This window comes from Astatotilapia calliptera, chromosome 3 (genome assembly GCF_964374335.1).
Source record: "Astatotilapia calliptera chromosome 3, fAstCal68.1, whole genome shotgun sequence".
NCBI classification, from domain to species: domain Eukaryota; kingdom Metazoa; phylum Chordata; class Actinopteri; order Cichliformes; family Cichlidae; genus Astatotilapia; species Astatotilapia calliptera.
The window spans coordinates 49,163,339-49,186,773 of record NC_137424.1 but is presented as its reverse complement, the minus strand read 5'-3'; the positions used below and the strand labels follow the sequence as shown (position 1 = coordinate 49,186,773).

The 23,435-nt window shown below is 41.6% G+C and overlaps 1 protein-coding gene across 1 annotated transcript; it reads left to right on the top strand.

Moving 5' to 3' along the window:
- Positions 1-11,058: 11,058 nt before the first annotated feature.
- On the top strand, positions 11,059-19,552 carry LOC145421393 (macrophage mannose receptor 1-like). Its single transcript, XM_080291664.1, has 7 exons — positions 11,059-11,097; positions 13,246-13,314; positions 16,375-16,443; positions 16,697-17,035; positions 17,971-18,297; positions 18,443-18,534; positions 18,738-19,552. The coding sequence occupies exons 2-7, from the start codon at positions 13,248-13,250 to the stop codon at positions 18,822-18,824; spliced, it is 981 nt and encodes a 326-aa protein (XP_080147790.1). The 5' UTR covers positions 11,059-11,097; positions 13,246-13,247; the 3' UTR covers positions 18,825-19,552.
- Positions 19,553-23,435: the final 3,883 nt, after the last annotated feature.

Sequence of the window (23,435 nt, the reverse complement as noted above, 5' to 3'; positions counted from 1 at the left end):
CAACAGCCACCTAAAGCTGCTTTACATTTTAAGGTAAAACCCATGTAGTTAGTAGTATTAAAATAAAGTGGAAGCAATTAGGAATGACAACAACTCGGCCAGGATGTGGTAACCAAATTCCCTTAACTCTTCTCCGTAATTGTTTTGCATTGCGCACAAATACATTGACCTTCAGTTCCACAGAAGGATTCACAATTAAAACACCACAGATGTATGGCACCATATCAGGTACTTTTATAACTGTGATTATAAATCATAAATATTGACAGCTCATTAAAAGAATATTAATAAAAATGAAGTATCTGGTTTTGTTTTAAATAGTTACACTGTAGTGTAGCCAATTTTACACGACTTAAATGATGCTGTTTTGTGTTGTGCTGTGCTCAGACTGTTTATTCTATATTTTGAAGCCATGGATAATAAAACTGTTGTGCAGGTAAATCCAATTTTGGATATACATGCAGTTGCAAATATATACACACACTCACTCAAAATCTTTTAATAAGTGTTGCTCAGTGTTCTATGTAAATACCTTTTAACATGACAAGACCAAGGTCTAACTCCTCATTAGTTGTTATGATTGACTACTATCAGTAGTTTCTTGTTGCCATTTTTCCCATAAAAAAGGTTAGTTTGACAGCAATTTTGGACTGACCAATACTCAGAACACTGGGAATGCTCTCTTTAACTCTTACTGTTTCTCCTTGTCCTGGTGCTCATGGGGTCTGGTCCTCTGTGGTTCTCAGGAGTGGGGTCTGGCCAGGGCTGGACTGGGACAAAAAATCGGGCCGGGCATTTTGACTAGAGACCAGCCCACCAGGTATTATAGGAAAAACCATAAAGCCTTAAACTGAAACCTACACCATCCTTCCTATTCTGGTATTCTAAACAGTACCCGAAAGTAGACTGCTTGGTCGAGTTAACCTCATGAACTATCTACAACACATGGTGAAAACCTGAAATTGAGACAGAGAAGACTAGAGGTGAGACATGATCATTACTTATTACTGATGACAGATTTAGATATATTTTCATAAACCATTCATTTGCCACATCAATAAACAGCATGGCAGGGCAAAATATTTTTTCTAACATGGCAACCTTTAAAAAGTGAAAGGAGATAGAAAGACAGGTGAGAAAGAATAAAACTGACTTTTTGATGGCATTTTACACACAGTACTGGTACAGTATCTAGAAAATGTGGGAAAATACTGGCATCATAGACAGTACTTAGCTACTTCTGAAGAAATTATGATGGGACCCTAAAAAAAAATTACTATGTACAATAATCGATTTCTATACATTTTACATCAGATGAAAACGTTTGTTGTAAGATTCAGATAATTATTTGTTAAAAGCGAGACATTTTAAATGAAAATAAGAAAGTATGTCTTTGTGCCCCCCTTTCCCTTTTAATACCCTACCTGGGCCCCTGGCAAAACTTTGCTAGACCCACCCCTGCACAGTTACCAGCTGTCAGCTGCTTAGAAAAGGATCCTGGTGTTATTTGTCTCTCAGAAACAGTTCATAACTTCCCTTCAAGTCATTCATGTGACCTAAAAGGTAAACCTGTTTCTCCATCACCTGTTCAGCTCTGATGATTCAGTAAGGACATCTCCTGGTTTCATCTTCATGTTTCCCTCTCACCAGATAACCAAACCGATATCATGACCAGCAGCTTTTACAGCTGTGGCTCCAGCAAACATCAGCTGATACTAGAAATTAATATTAAATAAATTCTAACAACAGCTGATCAAATTTAAACGTGCTGCTGTTGTTTAGTGCGACATCCGCTGGTTTTCTCTTTCTGGCGCAAAGTGGGCGATAAACAAACAAGAGAGAAAAGCCGATCAGCTGATCATTGATCAGTTTCATGATTGAAGTAGAAACAGGAGAGGGAGGGGGAGAGAATGAGAGAAGAAGAGACAGCTGTGCAGCAAAGACACAGAATAACTCCAGCTTTGTGTCTTTTTCATTGTAGCTGAAGTCCGGGACAAACTGTGTTCCTTTTCACCTCAACACGAAACGCGCAATATTTTCTCTGAATACGAGACGATTCCGTTTTTTACGGGACGGTTGGCAACTCTACTAACTAACCTTATTAATAAAATTGTCACGGTCTGGGTGGCAGACCGTGGGGGGATTTTGGAGAAAGGACCCAAACGCTGGACTTAGTGGAATGAGCAGTGGGTTTATTTACAGTGAGGTAAATGTACACCATACAATAAATCTCCAAAGTGCTCCCTCGACTCCCGTGACGTGTCTTCCCCTAAGTGTTGGTATCTCGTGCTCTCTGCCCTGTGCCTTCGCACACCCCATGTGTCTTGCAGTCCTGTGTTCCGCGGTCCTCCTGAGGAAAAACGACAGACACAGCCGTTATGGCACCAACTCCAGCAGGCATACACTGACCAGCACTATAAACACTGACATGGAGTCTAACTCAACGATCCTGCGCCGGAGGAAGCTCCATCGCTCTGTTAAGTAGCTTCCCCGACGAGCCCGATCAAAAGCAGGTGTGTGAGAACCTAGGCGTGACTGGCAGCCGGCAGGGCCACGCCCATCAGGCCTGCAGGTGGCTGTCCTTCATCCTTCAGTCACACCCGCAGACACCCACACCCACACACCAGCATGGAACACAAGAGCACAGTGCAGCAAACATACATCCAATACACTAATAACAATAATAATAACAATAACAACAATAACAATAATGGTCCACACTGTTCACGAACCCCGAGTCCCCGGAACCGGGTCCCTCGAAGGGTCGACTCCCGACGACCCTAAAACAAAACCACAAAAACCACAGTACAACCAACCCAGGGCGGGTGGCGGGGGGTCCAGGACGGAGGGCCCCAAAACCTCTCCGCTAAACAGCCACCACAAAGCAACAAAAGAAAAAACACAGTTCAACAGTCCAATCCCCCGGTCCAGTGGCAGCAAACACAGTTCTGGCGGCCGACCCGCAGGACGGCAAAACAAGCGGGACCTGCTGTGGGTTAGGCAGTGGCGGCAAAACGGTTCAGGTGGCCTACCTCTAACCCCTTGATGGAAACGCAGCAGCTCCGGCGGGCGGCCACGGGTCCGGCCGCAGCGGCGGAACAGTTCTGGTGGCCTGCCACGGGTCCGGTGGCGGCGGCGGCGCTGCTCCTCCGGCGGCCTGCCACGGGTCCGGTGGCGGTGGTGGTGGCAGCGCTGCTCCTCCGGCGGCCTGCCAAGGGTCCGACGGCAACGTCGCTGCTCCGGTGAGCAACAGCTAGGTGTGGCACATGGCCTATGACGCGCTGGTCGCTGAGGTGGACGCACTGGACGTGGATGGCGTGGAGGGCGCGCTAGACGTGGGTGGCGTGGATGGCGTGGAGCTCCCTCCGGCTCGCTGACCTCCGGCTTCGGCTGAGCGGGTCCCTCCGGCTCGCCGAGGTCTTCCGCTGGCAGCACGGGCTCCTCCCGCTTGCCGAGGTTTTTCGCTGGCAACGCCGGTCCCTCCGGTTCGTTGAACTCCTCAGCTGGTGGCTCGCTGAGCTCCAGCTCCAGCCCCTGCTCGCTGAGCTGTAGCACGAGCTGCTCCAGCTCCGGGCCCTGCTCGCTGAGCTGCAGCGCGAGCTCCTCCCGCTCGCTGAGCTCCTGCTCGGGCAGCGCGAGCTCCTCCCGCTCGCTGAGCTCCTGCTCGGGCAGCGCGAGCTCCTCCCGCTTGCTGAGCTCCTCACCAGGCGGTGATGACAGCGACACGGCAGCAGCAGGCGGTGGAGGTGGAGGTAGAGCAGTGGATGCGGACGATGGAACGGATGACAGTTGAGCGACTAGCTGGGCGGCAGACAGAGAGGGTGATATGTCCAACATGAAGGGTGGCGAGGAGAACAATGTTACCGCTGGCTCCTGCTCACTGGGCTCCTGCTCACCGAGCTCCTCTGCAGGCTCCTCTGCAGGCGGCGCGGGCTCCTCCCGCTCGCCGAGCTCCTCTGCAGGCTCCTCTGCAGGCGGCGCGGGCTCCTCCCGCTCGCCGGGCTCCTCCCGCTCGCCGGGCTCCTCCCGCTCGCCGGGCAGGGCAGGTGCGGGTGGCGAAGTAGCAGCCGGTGAAGAAGACGGCTGAGGGGTGACTGCAGGCGGATGAGATGACGGCGGCGCTACAACCGCAGATGGTGAAGCAGCGAGTGGTGTGGAGACCGCTGAATGAGGCGACGCTAGTTGTACTGTTGGCCGGCTTGCAGCAGTGTCAGCGGTGTCACCATCCACTGTAAACAAAAAAGCAGATGGGGTGAGAAATGAAAAAGTGTCCTTTTTACTCACCACAGCCGGCTCTTGAGATGTCCGGGAGGTCGGCTGCGGTGAGGAACGCTGGCGGCGCGAACGTCGTTTCCGGGTAGACGTCGGGGCCGGCGTGTCAGGCTGAAGAACTTCAGGCTGGCCGAGTGGGGGGGGGCAGCCTGGATCGGAGATTGGAGGTGAAGGGTGTTGAGCAGGAAATCCGCCACAATCGGAAAAAGATTGTCCAACACCCAGGGAAAACAAGTCAGTGTTTCCTGCAACCGCTTCTCCACAGCGCAACGTAAAACCTCCGCATGTGTTTCCAGCCACAGGTCACACAGACGATTTACTTTGTCTGTCACCTCCCTCCTGAACCTCTCTGAAAAGTCCGCTGGGTCCATCTGGCAGGATCGTTCTGTCACGGTCTGGGTGGCAGACCGTGGGGGGATTTTGGAGAAAGGACCCAAACGCTGGACTTAGTGGAATGAGCAGTGGGTTTATTTACAGTGAGGTAAATGTACACCATACAATAAATCTCCAAAGTGCTCCCTCGACTCCCGTGACGTGTCTTCCCCTAAGTGCTGGTATCTCGTGCTCTCTGCCCTGTGCCTTGTGTCTTGCAGTCCTGTGTTCCGCGGTCCTCCTGAGGAAAAACGACAGACACAGCCGTTATGGCACCAACTCCAGCAGGCATACACTGACCAGCACTATAAACACTGACATGGAGTCTAACTCAACGATCCTGCGCCGGAGGAAGCTCCATCGCTCTGTTACGTAGCTCCCCCGACGAGCCCGATCAGAAGCAGGTGTGTGAGAACCTAGACGTGACTGGCAGCCGGCAGGGCCACGCCCATCAGGCCTGCAGGTGGCTGTCCTTCATCCTTCAGTCACACCCGCAGACACCCACACCCACACACCAGCATGGAACACAAGAGCACAGTGCAGCAAACATACATCTAATACACTAATAACAATAATAATAACAATAACAACAATAACAATAATGGTCCACACTGTTCACGAACCCCGAGTCCCCGGAACCGGGTCCGTGACAAAAATAAGATAAAACGAGTTCAACATCAATAATATCATAGCACCCGCCCAGCAGTATATAAACTCCGTCATGCTAGTATGCTAGTACGAGTTATTGTAACTGACTATAAGAAGTCAGCATAACGAAAATAAACTCCACCCAAACTTGGTTTATATCTGACCCAGATAGACTGTAGGTCATAACTTCTTACCTGAAGTTCAGTTCACCGCCTCGGGTCTCTGCTCCTCCTGCCTTTCCGTCATCCACCCGCCAGCGTGTTGCATCTGCTGGCCTCCACCACTTGCTAATGTTACTGAATCTGTGGAAGCTCTGCAATAGCCACCACCAAACAACTGAGTTATTTTTACATATCTCCCAGCATCTGGCCAATCCACCACCTTTCAGTGTTTATACCGTTAAGGAAAAAAACAAAAAAAACAAAAAACCCATCGGCCCATAAAAACGAAAAATCACCATCGGCCCACTGGGCAAATGCCCGGTATGCCCGATGGCCAGCCCAGCTATGGGTCTGGCCTGTATACCTCTCTGGGTGGTTTCATGAGGGATAGCATGCTGTTGTATGGTGGATGCTGGGGTGGCTGTATGGGGGCTCACCAAACCGACAAGCTGGAGTCAGAAACGTATTTTTTTGTGGTCATTATATCAAGGGATTGTAACCCTAATCCTGTTAACATAAATATAATTGGAAAGACCATAAACTTTAGTCTTTGGAACTTAGAACTGCATTTAGAAACAGCCATCAAAATCTAAATCTATTTCTTCTCAAAACATATTTAGTTTTCTGTTGAATGGCTTGATGGTGCAGTGGTTAGCACTGTCACTGGGTTTGAATCAGTTGACTGTGGCTTTCCTGCGTTGAGTTTGCATGTTCCCCCAGTGCCATAGACATGCACGTTAGGCTGCAGGGGTGAACGTGAGTGTGATGAGCTGGAGATCTGCATGTGTTCCTTTGTCAGCTTGGATAGGCTCCAACCCACCACCGGCAAAGTGGACGAGGAAAAGAAAGTTATTTTAGTGGAATAACAGTTATTAGTGTAAATTGGAAAATTTTTGTTGATCCAAGTAGGTTATTTAGCATTAGCTAATTTAGTGTGCCCTTCACATGCTTTGAATTTTAATCTTGGCAATCATGCTGAATGCTACTGACACCCTTTAACGAGAAGTCTGGGCTCGGGAGAACCCGAATGCCCTGGAGGGACTTTCCCTGCCGGATACATGATGGATGGGTGGCAGAGGATCGTGTGCCTGGCGGGACTGTCGATCGAGGACGCTGAAGATAGCTACCTATTCGGAACCACGATAACAGGGTTCTTGCTGATCGGAGCTGGCTTGGCCCTGGATTATCGGAGAATTAAGAGAGCGGAACCAGCTGTTCAAAGGCTGCCCGCTGGGATTGGAACGACAGGTGCGACTTCTCAGAAAGGGCTCACTGAAGGCAGCATGGTTAAGAGCTTTGAGGCGCTTACGACTGCAGTGAATGCTCAGAATAAGACCTCTGAGCGTATGTATGTTGGATTACATCAGGAAAGAATCAACTCTGGGCGGAAGCTGGATTACATCTCGGATCAGTTGGCTGCGGTCGCGAGGTCTCAGAATCTGCTATGTGAGCAAAAAGAGTGACAAGACCACAGAATCGACGGTGTGGTGGGGCGTGGTTTGCGGGGCCGTGCGGACGCACCTGCACGGCATCCGCAATCACGCCCGCCGTGTTAAAACACGGGGACTCAGGGGTTGATGTGTGTGTGGTGTGACGTGAATTAAATAAAGTTGGCTCTGAACGTTGCTCCGTGGTCCCGCCGTGCCTTATTCACGCCACATTGGTGCCGAACCCCAGGAGGCGGGACCACGGAGCAATGTTCAGAGCCAACTTTATTTAATTCACGTCACACCACACACACATCAACCCCTGAGTCCCCGTGTTTTAACACGGCGGGCGTGATTGCGGATGCCGTGCAGGTGCGTCCGCACGGCCCCGCAAACCACGCCCCACCACAGACGGCTAATAACATCACGGAGAAACTCCCAGCTATTAACGGGAGATTGACAGACCAGTGTCGGAGTGTTAAAAACAGCTTGAACTTCTCATGAGTTGTTTGCAAAAGAAAAATCACCATCATAATGCGGCTACCCCTTCAGCGCCAGCTGTGGGCTCAAGGCTGGAGCTGAACAAAAACTCCCTGATAACGACTGTGTTGAGTCTGTTCCTTCCCATTCCCTACAAGGCCACCTGGGTTGGCTGGAAGACTGTTCACTTAGCCTGGCGGGGACTTTGGACACGCACACACATATATATACTGATAAGCACTCACTGACGCATCACCCTCCCTACCCCGGATCCAACGCCACCTCCAACGCTTACCTCCCCTCTGATGTGGACATCGGGTCAGTTGGAGGCGCAGTCGAAGATTGCAGCGGTCCCAGATCAGATGTACACACTGGAACACTATCCCATGCTGTGTTTATTGTGTTATGGTGTGTTGATACCTGTGGATTCCTGTATTATCCTTCGATGTTTTTTTTTTCCTCGCTACCTAGCCTGACCTGTCTCCCCAATGTGATGATTTTTGTATTTTATGTACGGTCGGCAAGGTCTGTCATCTCGGTTGTGGGCAAAAGACCTGCAACTGACAAATAAAGGCTATCTCTCTCTCTCTCAATAATTATTTTCTGCAGACTGTGTGTTTTTACTTTCGTTGTCAGGACACTAGATAATATTTTTTAAAAAGCACAACTTAAATTAAAAACTAATTTTAGAAAGTAACTAAAAACAAATTGACTGAAAAAGTTAGCAGGAAAGAATAAAGCCGTTGTGGTTTAAAGATAATCAGCTCCGCAATCATGCATGACAACAATCATTCCCCTTTGTGATGCCTAATTAAAAGAAGACAGGCTAATTATGTTTTGTTATTTATTTATTTTTAGTCAGAATGCTTCAGCAGTATCACCTAATCCAGGGGTAGGGAATGTTAGTACTCGAGAGCCGGCGTCCTGCAGGTTTTAGATGTGTCCTTGATCCAACTGATTTAAAAGGCTTAATTACCTCCTCAACATTTCTTGAAGTTCTCCAGAGGCCTGTTAATGAACTAATCATTTCAGTCAGGAGTGGTGACCCAGGGTGAGATCTAAAACCTCCAGGACACCGGCTCTTGAGGACTAACGTTCACTACCCCTGTTCACTACCCCCGTTAGTCCTCAATGAATTCCTGATGGGTGTGCGGACCAGAGCTTCTGCAGAGTAAAGTATACGGACCATAGAAAACGTGGACAATGAAAACGAACTGGGCAACACACTGAACTTTCCAATGAGCAGTATGGCTGTGGGCTGATGGCAGTGGCAATGTGGACTTCACCAAATGGAGCCTTGTTGAAACCAAGCAATTCTGCAGGCAATGAGTGGTGTGGAATAACCAAAACAGATGTACAGGGAGTGCAGAATTATTAGGCAAATGAGTATTTTGTCCACATCATCCTCTTCATGCATGTTGTCTTACTCCAAGCTGTATAGGCTCGAAAGCCTCCTACCAATTAAGCATATTAGGTGATGTGCATCTCTGTAATAAGAAGGGGTGTGGTCTAATGACATCAACACCCTATATCAGGTGTGCATAATTATTAGGCAACGTCCTTTCCTTTGGCAAAATGGGTCAAAAGAAGGACTTGACAGGCTCAGAAAAGTAAAAAATAGTGAGATATCTTGCAGAGGGATGCAGCAGTCTCAAAATTGCAAAGCTTCTGAAGCGTGATCATCGAACAATCAAGTGTTTCATTCAAAATAATCAACAGGGTCGCAAGTAGCGTGTGGAAAAACCAAGGCGCAAAATAACTGCCCATGAACTGAGAAAAGTCAAGCGTGCAGCTGCCAAGATGCCACTTGCCACCAGTTTGGCCATATTTCAGAGCTGCAACATCACTGGAGTGCCCAAAAGCACAAGGTGTGCAATACTCAGAGACATGGCCAAGGTAAGAAAGGCTGAAAGACGACCACCACTGAACAAGACACACAAGCTGAAACGTCAAGACTGGGCCAAGAAATATCTCAAGATGGATTTTTCTAAGGTTTTATGGACTGATGCAATGAGAGTGAGTCTTGATGGGCCAGATGGATGGGCCCGTGGCTGGATTGGTAAAGGGCAGAGAGCTCCAGTCCGACTCAGACGCCAGCAAGGTGGAGGTGGAGTACTGGTTTGGGCTGGTATCATCAAAGATGAGCTTGTGGGGCCTTTTCGGGTTGAGGATGGAGTCAAGCTCAACTCCCAGTCCTACTGGCAGTTTCTGGAAGACACCTTCTTCAAGCAGTGGTACAGGAAGAAGTCTGCATCCTTCAAGAAAAACATGATTTTCATGCAGGACAATGCTCCATCACACGCGTCCAAGTACTCCACAGCGTGGCTGGCAAGAAAGGGTATAAAAGAAGAAAAACTAATGACATGGCCACCTTGTTCACCTGATCTGAACCCCATTGAGAACCTGTGGTCCATCATCAAATGTGAGATTTACAAGGAGGGAAAACAGTACACCTCTCTGAACAGTGTCTGGGAGGCTGTGGTTGCTGCTGCACGCAATGTTGATGGTGAACAGATCAAAACACTGACAGAATCCATGGATGGCAGGCTTTTGAGTGTCCTTGCAAAGAAAGGTGGCTATATTGGTCGCTGATTTGTTTTTGTTTTGTTTTTGAATGTCAGAAATGTATATTTGTGAATGTGGAGATGTTATATTGGTGTCACTGGTAAAAATAAATAATTGAAATGGGTATATATTTGTTTTTTGTTAAGTTGCCTAATAATTATGCACAGTAATAGTCACCTGCACACACAGATATCCCCCTAAAATAGCTAAAACTAAAAACAAACTAAAAACTACTTCCAAAAACATTCAGCTTTGATATTAATGAGTTTTTTGGGTTCATTGAGAACATGGTTGTTGTTCAATAATAAAATTATTCCTCAAAAATACAACTTGCCTAATAATTCTGCACTCCCTGTATGTTGTGAAGGTGAGTAAATGACTATGTGATTTTTGCACCAAATGCACCAATGCCAATACACTTTAAAAACCGTAATTACAATAAACAGCAACTTTCAAATCTTAGTATTTCATGCTTCCTTCCCTCCCACCAACCAACGAAGAAGACAAATGTTTATAAATGAATATATTAGTCATATTTAAAAGCAAAACAAAAAAAAAGTGAGAAAGATCTGAAGCTTGCTAGCACACAAACCTAATGCAGATTTGTAGTGAACATCAGTATATGCATTACTCTCCGGAACAAAGCTGGGAGAGAGGTCAAGCTCTGTGCAGACAGAAGCACACTGACATGGCATGCATGCATGTCAGAAGCACTAAGAATAAAAGAGCGTTTTTGTCCCTTACACACATTTCTTAAAACAGCAACTTGAAGATTAACTTCCATTAGTCCTGGGCCGGACCGCCTGTTATTAATGACCAAAACCTTGTTCAAACTTGTCTCTGAGACTCTTACTGTCTGCTCTTGCAGAACTCCCAAGTCTATTTCTATACATTAAGTTCTATTTGTAAATGTATTTAAAATTGATAGATACTGTGACTGCATGTATAAATTTAACATTGAAATTACTGCCTACAGTAAAATGACGTGTGTTAACCTTTAGTTTAGAGATTACCTGTCAGTGCACCTACCAACAACATCACCTCATCAGAACATGCAAATCCATCTCACTGTGATGGATTTCCATACAGTGTGAATGTCTTGGCACGTTGCACACTTAAAACAACCACAGACATTACAAGGAAGCCACAGGATACACAGTGCATCAGATCAGGTACTTTCTAAACTTTGATTCTAAATAATTATTTACATGTACAAACATTTATTTATTTCTATTAGTTGCTTTACTGGTAGTTACAACAGTTGTTTTTAGTTCTAATGTCTGAATTCCTTGTAACTTATAAAGTTTGATTTTGTGTTACATAATTTGATGTACTTTCTGCTCTTTTTGCAATCGTAAACTCTTAAATTGTGGAGGTAAAAAAACTTTTGCTTTGATTTTTCGCTTTCAAAATTTGATAGTATCCTTATAGGATTTTTAGAATATAAACCTGCAATTATAATTATACTCAGAAGTACAAGTACTTTGTACAGAGGGGCCGCGCAATCGGCCCCTCTGGTGTTGGCCAGAGGGGCCGATTGCGCGATATGGCAGCCTCGCTTCTGTCAGTCTGCCGCAGGGCAGCTGTGGCTACAACCGTAGCTTGCCTCCACCGGTGTGTGAATGCGAAAGTGAATGAATAGTGGCATTGTAAAGCGCTTTGGGTGCCTTGAAAAGCGCTATATAAATCCAATCCATTATTATTGTTATTATTTAAAACTGTAGAATTTTCAGGTACCTATACTTTATTTGAGTATTCATTTTTCTGACAACTTTTTACTTTTACTCGCTACATTTTTAAACAAATATCTGTATTTTTTACTTCCTGTGTTTTCAAGTCGTTACTTTAGGTTCTTTTATAACGTTTATACTTGCGACTCAAAGTAGGCTGGAAGGAGTGCTGGTATCTGTAAATTTAAAATCTATAAATGGAGTGACACTTATACACTATAAGTGTCAGGTAATCAACATTTCCAAAAAAATTCATCAGCAAACACACAAACTGTTTGTGTGCAGTTGTGTTGCACAGTGTGTTGATAGCTTCAGGTCAAGCTGCTGTGCACTGGGAGATTTAAGAAAAGACAGGAAAGGAAAGCAAGAAGAGAGGTTACATTTATTAATAAAGGTTATTTAAAAAGGTTGTAGAAAGGACAGCTCAGTGACACATGATAAAATGCAAATTTAAAGCTTATAAGTTTTGTCATCATTTTGATTGTTGGATTCTTCTCTGTATGTGTTATTGTCGTCTCTACCTTACAATATAAAGCTATTTGAGGCAACTATTGTTGTGATTTAGCGCTGTATAAATAAAATTGAATTGACATGAACTGATTACATATTCAAATCAAATTCAAATTCAAATTTTATTCATCACACACACAATCATACACAGTACAACATGTAGTGAAATTCTTATTGCTGTGCAATGCCCGACCATTAAACTACAGTAAAGAAATTTACATAATTTACAAATTTAACATTTAAAAAGTTTACAGAAAAATTAAATAGATAAATTTACAGTTAGAAAAAATTACAGAGAAAGAGGTAATAAGAGTTGCATAATACATTAAAAAAAAAAGGTCTAACAGATAAACAATAAATTAAGAATTTAACCTAAGACGTAAAGACTAAACTAAGGATTAAAGGTAAATTATAAGATAAAAAGAGAATGTGAAAATAAACAGTGTGCATTCGTTGATGTGATGTATGAGAGTCGAGACTACACCTGGTTCAGGGCCTGATTAGCCTGAGGGCAGAAACTCCTCCTCATTCTTCCTGTTTTGGCCTTAAGAGAGCAGAAGTGCATCCCAGACCTCAACAGTGAGTAGAGTCCATTGTTGAGATGGGAGAGGTCCATCATAATCTTTCTGGCTTTAGTCTTGTACCACTTAGTGTAGACAGACAGCAGGTCGGGAAGTTCAGAGCGAATGCTGCATGGCCGAGCGCACCACTCTTTCTTTTAGCTGTGCAAACTACCGAGTAGTTTCACGCAACATTTAAGTAACACAAAGATACTATAGCTGAGTTTAGATATTCTGTCTTTGTATATAGTAAACTGTTGGCGTAAAATGAAATTTACTGAAGCTCAATGGCTTCATTATTTTTATGGTGCTTTTGTAAACATTTGATTACCAAATAATAAATTACCATGTATTTTGTGAATTCATTCATAGTTAATATTTTTTGTAAATATATTAGGTGCAATATATGACACAACATTTCTCTGCCTGGTAGGCTTTGAGACTAAACAAATAAGGATAATTTTCCATTCAAACAAATTCCCACAGTTGACTTCATTCAAATTCTTTCTGTGAATTGCAGGAATGTTCTTTGTGCTTTTGACGACTAAGACGAGGACTGCAGAGGTGATGACTGTGTCACATTCAACAGGTAACTGAGGACACCCCGATGGGCCTCTAAGACTGAGTCTTTCAAAAGTATAATGTGTTGATGACTCTACTGGATATCACACGGCAGCAGACACTCAAGTTTAATGAAACCAAGCTGGGCAAATTAAGAATGACAGGTTTCTGAGGGAGTGGAACGAATCGCCATTTGAGTACCAAGGATCCAATAACTACAGCTAGTGACTGGATTCTGTACAGCCCAAGTTTGTTATTTTTTATTGATCAAAATTTTATTTTATTGATATAAAATGCCAGCTCAAGAGCACTCTACCAGCTTCTACCAGCAGCAAAAAAGAAGCCCTTTTAATTAGCAATTGACAGCCCTTATCATACCCAGCTGCTGATAAGCCACGTCCTCCTCATAACCTTTCAGTGTGTGTCCACACTTAACAAAACAAACACCTTATAAAGATTTATATATCATATTTTATAATTAAAAAGAATTATAATGTTTTATACATAATCAATAAAATATGAGTTTTTATTCAAAGTATCTATGCAAGTATGTGCAAAAGTTTTCCTAAAGAGCAGTGAACTGGACATGTGTGTGCTTAATAAACTGGCAAATTACAGCAGGATATTCCTATCCTCGGTCAGAAGGCACAGGTGACTTATATGATGAAAGAGAGGGTTCACAGCAATGATAATTTGGGTTCCTTTAATCCAAAACATCTTCAGAAGTGAATTTGTGTGAGTATATGCATGTGTGGTTCTGTAAAATAACGGAAATTACAATTAGCAAACAATTAAAGTCAACCAAACTGGTCTAAATAATACAGAAAGGGTTGAACAGAAAAATCTAATTCAGAAATGACTAAACACCACCCCTGGTGGACACAAATGGGCTGCTGCACAGGGATGGACTCCATCTTTACTTTGAGCAGCTCAGTCCACAAGGGTGGCGCCATTTTGGTCAAATCAACATGAGTAACCACAGTGTCTCGTGGCGACACAAACCACTGGCAAACTCTATATAAGTATCACACGGCATACATGGGCGAGTATAGGATGAGTTATAACCATAGAACAAATACAAGGCACTTATCATTCACGCACACGCACGACACATGTTCAGTACAACTAACCAGCTCCACCAGCGCTATAACGGTCAACAAGCGCAAAAACAAACCCAGGATGGGAGCAATGTACCATCTTAGCCGCCATTTTTACTTCGATAAACAGAGCACGTTGTGTGTGACGTCTTCTTTTGCACATGTGGGCTGCTTTGAGGGCCATGAACCATTCCCACTAGAGCGCGTTTGCTGTCACATTTTATTTGTAGTGTGAACAACCAGACAAAAAAAAAAAAATCGGATTTGATCAAAAAATTGGAATTGAGCATTAAGACCTGAGCCTTTGAGACTTCATCAGGAATTCCATGGGAATGTGGTAAAAAAAACAACAACAACAAAACATTAGAGTCCATCAAGGCAAGAAAAGTCCTTGAATGGTTTTATTCTAAATCTGTCATCCTGAGACTTTATGCTAAGCTGAAGGAAGGAGGCCTAGGACTAGTGAGTGTCAGAACCACTATCCAGGAGGAAATGTTATGATCACAACTGACCACAGAGGAAGAGGCACAAGCAGAAGAACTGTCATGAAAGGACAAGCCCTGACACGGCATGTACCGCTGATGGAAATAAGTGGCTGATATTGAAAAATCCTAAAAATAGTGCTTAAAATGAGCTCTAAGCACATGATAGATAGATGGATACTTTGGTCTATCACACCCGGCAGAGTACAGCAGGTGTGTATGGGCAGATGTGCCCTTGAGACAATCAGCACATCAACAACAGCTGAGTGCAAAATAGCTGAATTTAGGGAGCTACAGATTCCCACGGCAGAGTGCACAAACATTTTCTCTTTAAATATTCTTGGTTTTTTTTTTTGTTGTTTTGTAGAAAAGATGTAAATCAATTAGAACGATGCTGTATTAGTGCCAGACAATGTTATTAAATCATGGGGTGTACTTAGTTTGTCAAAGGACTTACATACAAGTTATGAATGTGTATATATACACATATATACATTTTAAAAGCATTTTACATGAGCTGACTTTTGTTGCATTATAGGTAGTCTAAGCATCGTTTCTGTAAACTTTTTATAGCAGTTTTAGGAATCCTGTGATTATATGACACTGATTTGCTTTTCTTTCTGAATGACTTAACAAATTTTTGTTAGTGTGATTTTAGTGTATAATTACCCTCAGCCAAATAGTAACATTTAATCTTAATTTATTTTCTTAATTTCTTATACTCCACTTACCTGATGACTGTCAGTGGTTCTTTAAATCTTTTGTGATGCATCTTTAACCAAATACATTTCAATTTCTCCAAAACTGCTTTGCACACTGTACAAGTAAATGCACCTTCAGATCTACAGAAGGTGCATAGATAAAATATATCAGATGTAGTGGACAATATCAGACACTTGTTTAACTCTGTGTATAATTCTTTTAAATATAAATTAGTAAAGGCAAAATCTATATCTTTATTTCAAATTGTCAATGGGTGTATTTAAAAAAGCTGTTCTTTTAGCACTGGCTAATTTGCAAAGTGGGCCCAACGTGTCAAAGAAACTGAATAAGAATGATTAAGCTTTGTTTTCTGATGCAAGCAAAAAGTACACTGCAATATTCAAGAATCAATAAATGAATCAATTGCCATTTGTATATATTTTTTGACTGATAAAAGTATCCTGTCAAAATATGATCTTGAGAAACAACCTGGGAAACAAACAAACAGACATGAGTAGACAACAGAATAATAGGACAATAAGGATAATACCAAGGTTTTTAAAGCCTTAACACCATAACTATAGAAATAGATAAATATAATCTCTGCTTCTATAATTTCTATGGAAATGTTAAAGTTTTCCATTTAATTGGTGTCATTAAAATTGGGATGAAAGTTTACAGATTTTTCTTTTAAAATAATTTAGCCAGCTTCTACTGCTTCTGTAACGTTATAGTACAACATACTATAAATGATCACAACATTCAATGGATGACTGCTTGTTATTATTCTGCATGTTTTGGCTGCAGGAATTTTTGTAATGCTTTTCATGACTACCACCAGGATGGCACTGGTTTCGACAGGGTCCAGTAAAACAGGTAAATAAGCACACTGGTCAGTATGCATACACACACACACACACACACACACACACACACACACACACACACACACACACACACACACAGACTTTAGTTATGATCGTGGCAAACATTTACTCAATAATTATCGTCATCTCTTAAAGCTGCATTGGCACACCATTGTCTCTCTAAAATTTTTAAACAACATTGGAACAAACTGAGAATTATTTCTTGGCGTCTGTGTGTAAGACTGGATAATCTTGTGTTTTAGTGCAGTATCACTTCATCAATGAAACCCTGACTTGGTATGAGGCTCAGAGGTTCTGCAAAATAAAATACACTGACCTGGCAACCATAAACAACATGGATGAAGAAAATCAGCTGGTCAGTACACTGGACAGTCAAGCGACCGCCACATGGATCGGACTTTACAACGGAAAGAACAACAGGTGGCTGTGGTCTGATGGGAGCGGCATGGCGAGCTTCACCAAATGGAGCTCTGGTCAGCCAGACAACTATGGCGGCATAGAGTCGTGTGCAGAGATGTATGATAACAGCTTCTGGAATGATGATTCATGTGACGAAACCAAAGCTTATGTGTGTTATGAAAGTGAGTAAATTGCAATCACACTTTTGAGAGTGATTAAAATTAACTTTCTGGACTTAAGAGTGCATGCTACTTTTGCTACTTTTGATCTGTCTAATAATTTTAATATGAAATATTTATTGATGATGATAAATTTAATCTATATTAGTTTTATTAGTAATTATTATTATTAGTTCTATCTAAAAACAAAAACAAACAGTAATCAGGTGAGTAGCACACACAATGATCATTTATAGTCATTTTAGTGATGAGATTATGAGAACTCAATATTTTGGCTTGAATAAACATTTGTACAACAACTATGTTACCAAAAGGATGTAATATATGCCACCAACTTTGGTTATTCTCTGGGTAGGTTTGTATTTTCTCCTCAGGCTCATCACAGCTCCTTTCACTGAACTTTAGGATGAATTCCAGTAGAAAAAATAAAAATAAATAAAATGTTGGTTATTTAAAAATGTTGACATTTCTAAAGATCCAGTTATTAGCTCCCTGACCACATTTCTGGTATTTTTAATGATACAATGAGGTTGAGAACTTTTTTTTAAAGTACCAAAGATAAAGCATTGTTGCATGATGTTGGTCATTACAGTAATGACCAACATGATCCAACGATGGCTGAGCAAATAATGGATCATAAACAGACTAAATGAAGGAGCAAGTGATTTAGTGACCAAGATAACACAGTTCAAGCTGACGTCATACTGCAGTTACATTCAGTTTTGTTTATATAGTGACATATCATAAAAACAGTTGGCTGTTTAAAGCCGCTTTAAATTTTAAGGTAAAGTGTTTACCTTAAAATTGTGTAAGTGTTTATGACCAGAAACATCATGGCTCTGCTGTTAGTAATTTGGCTCTAAATCTCCTGACTATTTTTCTTGGCTGAAGATACAAGACTAACTCTCTTTTATTCATTTCTCTATGTGTGTCTCTAGTTCAGCGAGATGGCAGCAAGAAGTATGTGGTTTACACACAGGAACAAACCTGGCAGAACAGTCAAGATCTGTGCAGGCAGAAACACACTGATCTGGCATGTGTGCATACAGCACAGGAAAATGCAGCGATTGCTGCAGTTACCAACAGAGTGTGGTTCGGTCTGTTTAAAGACTCCTGGGTTTGGTCAGATGGAACAAAGACCTCCTTCAGGTACTGGCAAAGAGGCGGAAATTATAGTGGAAACTGTGTTTCTGTGGAAGGATCACAGACGGGACGCTGGATACCAGCTGACTGTAACAAGAAAGCAACATTTATCTGTCAAGGAGGTAAGTTCCTGAAATACACAAGTAATAAATCAGTTCCTAGAAATGTGATACAACTGTTGTTTTCATTCAAGCTTCAGACCATGGGTTAAAAAAATAATAAAAATCACAATAATAACTGATGTAGTTCTGTATTTGTCTTCTACAGATGCCAAAGTAAAAAAGATGGTCATAAGGATGAAGGTGAAGTCTGATGTGGATCTCATTGACTCCACTGCCTCCAGTCAACTCCTAATGAAGGTACAAATGTAGATTCAAGGTTCCTGGTCTCTTTACTAAGAATTAGGTACAAAAAAATTATAAAAGTAAGCAAAAGTTCTTTATTTTGTTCTAAAACAAAAAGAAATTTCACATTTAACATGATTTAAAAACATTTAGTCGTGATTATTACCTGTTTGTTACACAAACAGCTATTTTCTTCTATAATGTCTTTTATTTTTAAGTTGGAGACCATCCTGAGAGATCAAGGGGTAGCTGATTTCAAACTCAGCTGGCAAAGTGATAAAAATGGCAGTGTCTTTCAGCGTTAGCTACAAACCACGGAGAAGACGGGGATGAGATGCTCACTGCAGACTGTATATATCATGCATCAATTCAACTAGTTTTCATTTGAAACATACAAGTCATTTTGTGGAAAGAAATATAGTTTAAAAGCAAAAACAAGTTAAATATGTTTTTCTCTTTCCAGGATGCTGACTGCAGAAGTACCCATGTTGTTTTACTGTAGTGCTGATGGATGGATTGTTTAACCTTCTATGTGGACATCACATTTTGGGTTCTTTAAACCAAAATACTCAATTTTGCTCTACAAGGGCCTGATATCCACTTACGAGGACATTATACTGCTACTGTTCTATCAAAATTTTAAACGAATATCCTCATATGTGGCTCTCATTTTTCTTAGAAACAAAAATTGGGTAAAAAAAACAAAGAAAATCTGGTGATTATTTGTTTTTACATTCATCGGGTCCCAATCAGCCCAAATATCAAAGAGAAATTAAAAATGCATGCAGTGGAAGAGTTCAGGTCTTAGGAGGTTAAAGATCGTGTCTCACCTCATTGAATCTAGGTGGGAACTATAGGTGGGAATAGTACTTATACAACATAATATTGAATAAGGATGAGCTTTAAAAATGCAGGAAAATTAGCTTTCTCTCTCCATTCCTATCACTGGAGAGAAACAAAAACATGTGGCCTCTATAATGCTACAGGCAGCCACTTGTATGTCCACAATAAAGTATTTTTTCTGAATTTTCAACTTGTGATTCACATTTGTTTTGATTTGGTATTGATTTTTGATTCTGATTCCCTATCTGATCCCCTACACTCGCTATTGTCTTCTAAAAAGAAATAGCACTATTTAAATTTATTTATTTATTTTTTTTATCTCAGAAGTGTTTCTTAGACTTCCCTGATGATGGTGATACTTCCACATGCCAAACATAAGGCACTTGAAATAACTTGCTTAATATTAAAAAAATCTTTACACATAATTGAAATGTTATCCTCTTTTTTTGTTTTTAATTCAATAAAACATACTTAATTTTATAATTATGGTGCAACACATTGCTCAGTGTTTATATAGAGAAGCTGATGCTATTTACTGTTGAAATCACGCAGTTCTTTGAATCTTTGGGCTGAAGGAAGGACACTACTCGGTGTATAAATGCTCAATCAACAATCATTTATTTCCATACAATTCAACAGTTAGAGCATTACAACGTCCGGACGGGAGAGATGCTACCAGAGGGTCAGGCACATGTCTCAAAATGGTGACGGGTTGCTCAGCTTTTTATAGTCTCTAGTGGCCCCCAGCTAGTCGTAAAAGCCAAAACATCACATTTTTTCTCTGTTACAGCGCCTAAGTTATGACCTCGGCAGTTGTTTCTCTGCTTTCTGTAAGGTGGGGGTGTGGAATGTGGTCTGTCTATCTCCCCTGTCTTTAGACACAGAGTCTCCTGCTTACAACCTTCTCTTCATGATTCAACAATTAAGCATGTCAAGAAAACAGTGTAACACATTCCCAGCAGATCAAGGATACAGAGTGATGCACCTTTATCTAATAAACTAATATGTGAATATGTTCTGTTAACTCAAAAGTATAATGAGAACTAAACTACATACAGATCACACACTCTATTTTAAAGGGTATAATATGATCTACAACAATATCCTAATTCAACCATTTTGATTACATCTATAAGGTAACATATAATAACAGAATAATATCACATTACCCACTCTTTCTTTGGCGGTTGCATTCATGGATTATAAAACTGTAAACCTTTTGCTTTATTTTCAACCACTTTTAAAATCTTTCAATATTTTGACAAGTCTTATAAGTGCATTTTAGAACACATGATGATTGGTTTTCAGAGGTAATCCACACATGGGCCAGCACAGGACCACCAGTGTGTTTGTAACTGGTCTTGTGCTTGTGCACCTCTGGCAAACAAGAGGTCATTCTTTGCGGTATGTGGGCCATGTGTAAGCACATCGTGTGGGCCAAATCTGGACGATATGAATTTTGCTATGTGGGTAATAGCTGAGAGAAATTAACGACTGACTGGTGGATGTGGTATGAGGACATTGGAGAAATTGCCATTTACAGCTGCAGTAACAACCAAGGGGTTAGCGACTGTGTGGATGGAATAAGAAGGGTTTGAGAATTGGTACTCTGACATTTGTAGCAGCTTTAGGCTTTTACATGCTTAAAATGTGACTCGCATGCAAAATCTAAAAAAATGTTCTTCCAATTAACAACTATGGGAGAAAACACTAAACCCTGTATGCTAAGCCCTACGCTACATCATGGTGAAATAATTCTTAGAGCCACTGCAGGCAATATCACACAGACTTTGTCAGTGTTAAAACTATCGAGGAGAATAAAGAGGTTATAAAGAATGCAACAGCCACAATGTATCGATCAAGCTGTTCAAGACACCTGGAAGTGGTCTGACAGGATCTTTTGGAAACCAGAAAAAACTGATGCCAAAATATACTTCTCCACCCATCCTCTTACACTTATCCTCATCTGGGTTGCAGGGGGACAGATAATCGTTCATACTCTTGTATGTAAAACACAAAAACAAACAAATTAACATATAAAAAAATAAACATGGGCTATATAGGAAAGTTTGTGTCAAATGTTATCCTAAGCAAAGCCAACAAACTATTAGTTGAACCCCCCAAGTTTCGATGTAAATCTTTTAATCTCTTTGCTTTTTAAATTAAATTAAATTGAACTGAGCTGAACATATTAAAAAAATATGACTCCCACTGCTGTTGCATAAAATCAGTTGGTAACTCAATCCTGCAGAAGTATGCTGTACGTACCACACACACGAACTGAAAGTGAGATTAACTTTTATACTCTAATTTTTATATCACAGTTATATTCACATCTACAAGAGCAGGGTGTGTCAAATTTCACAATGAGTTGGTGAGCCAAGAAACATAAATGAATCAATCTTCTATCACTTACAAGATATAAAGATTATGATCCATTAGGTTACCGTTGCCATAAACCACGCCAACCTGCTACTCATTTTTTTTGTTTCCCTGTAAACTTCATGATTTCAAAATACATAGTATTTCTAAATGAAATGAAAATGAAATATTCACACAGTTTCATTTTTAATACAGCTTGTTGAATCAGTTAGTAAATTTGCAGCCCCACATACTATATGCACATGATCACTGTATTTTTCATGATCAGCTGCTTCTCCACTGTCTTTGGTAAATTATTCCATCATTTAATTCCCTTTGCTTAAAGCACAGTTTATCCAGATAATGCATCTGTCAGGTTTATATTGTTGATTGTCATTTATGCTTAGAAATATTTAACCATATATGCTTAGAGGTGTATAATCGATTGTGTAGTGATAGGATGTGTGATCCTTAGGAGTCTGCAAAGACTTCGTGTGCATTCCAGAGTGTTCTGGCATGCACACTCACAATCTTAGGGTCATGGGAAGAGGTTGTATCTTTTCTTGCTGATATATAGTATAGCAAACACATCTATATCTGTTTTACTCCTAGTGCCTTTTGTTTAGATGAACTGCTGGACTTCCAGACCAGCAGGTTTAGGGAAGTTGTTTATGGGGTCTCTCTCTCTCTCTCTCTCTCTCTCTCTCTCTCTCTCTCTCTCTCACACACACACACACACACACACACACACACACACACACACACACACACACACGCTTACACAACGCACAGGCAAGGTACTCTTTGTGTGTATGTATACGTCATATGTGAATGAACCTATGTATATCCATGTAACCTCAATAAAAGGGCAGTTGTCCCGAACTTGAAGATATTGAGGAGGAAGACAAAACAACACTGGTCCCGAAGGGTCTGGTCAAACAATGATTTCTTTGAACACACACGCGGGAAGATGTATACTGCACACAATCAGCATAGATCTCCACCCAAAAATACACAAGCAATTGCTTTTATAATGTCAGGGTTTGACGCCCCTTCTCGCGTTTTCCAAGAACATTATTTGCATTTTTTACAGACAATGGTCAATTTTTTTTCTTTTTTTATGAAAAGAGTTACTCAGCCCTAGTTTTAGCACCTTAATATTTCTTTTTTTTTTGTCCCGTTTGGATCTATAGCCATCAGAATTGTTGTCTTAAGACAATGGTCAATTTTAAGAGATAAATGCAGACACCGAAGTTCCCCTCACTGGCATCTTCGTCCACCTATGGCGATGAATCCAGGCCCTGAAGATCCCCAGGGACTTCTTTTGACACATCTTCTGTCATCTGTCACTAAGCAAACTCAAACGCCACAGATTGCTGAATGGTTTCAGGCCTTTTCTCAGGCCTGTTTCTAGATTATATGTACTATATGTGTTTTGTAAGCGCGTATGCAGTTTTAACCTTCTATAGCTCCAAGTCACTTACACAATAGATCGCCCGGACATCGCGCTGAACGCGGCTTATGACCTTTCCTTAATAACCATCTTAATGCAATGTCAATACTGTAGATTATATTGTTAATGCAATGTTAATGCTGCAGGATATATTGTAGCTGTAAAATAATTTCTTTAATTCCACACAGTGTTACGGGGGAGCGAACGACAGCCACTGGGGTCAAGCGAAGGAACGGCGATTGTCCAGTTGGTCTCCCTC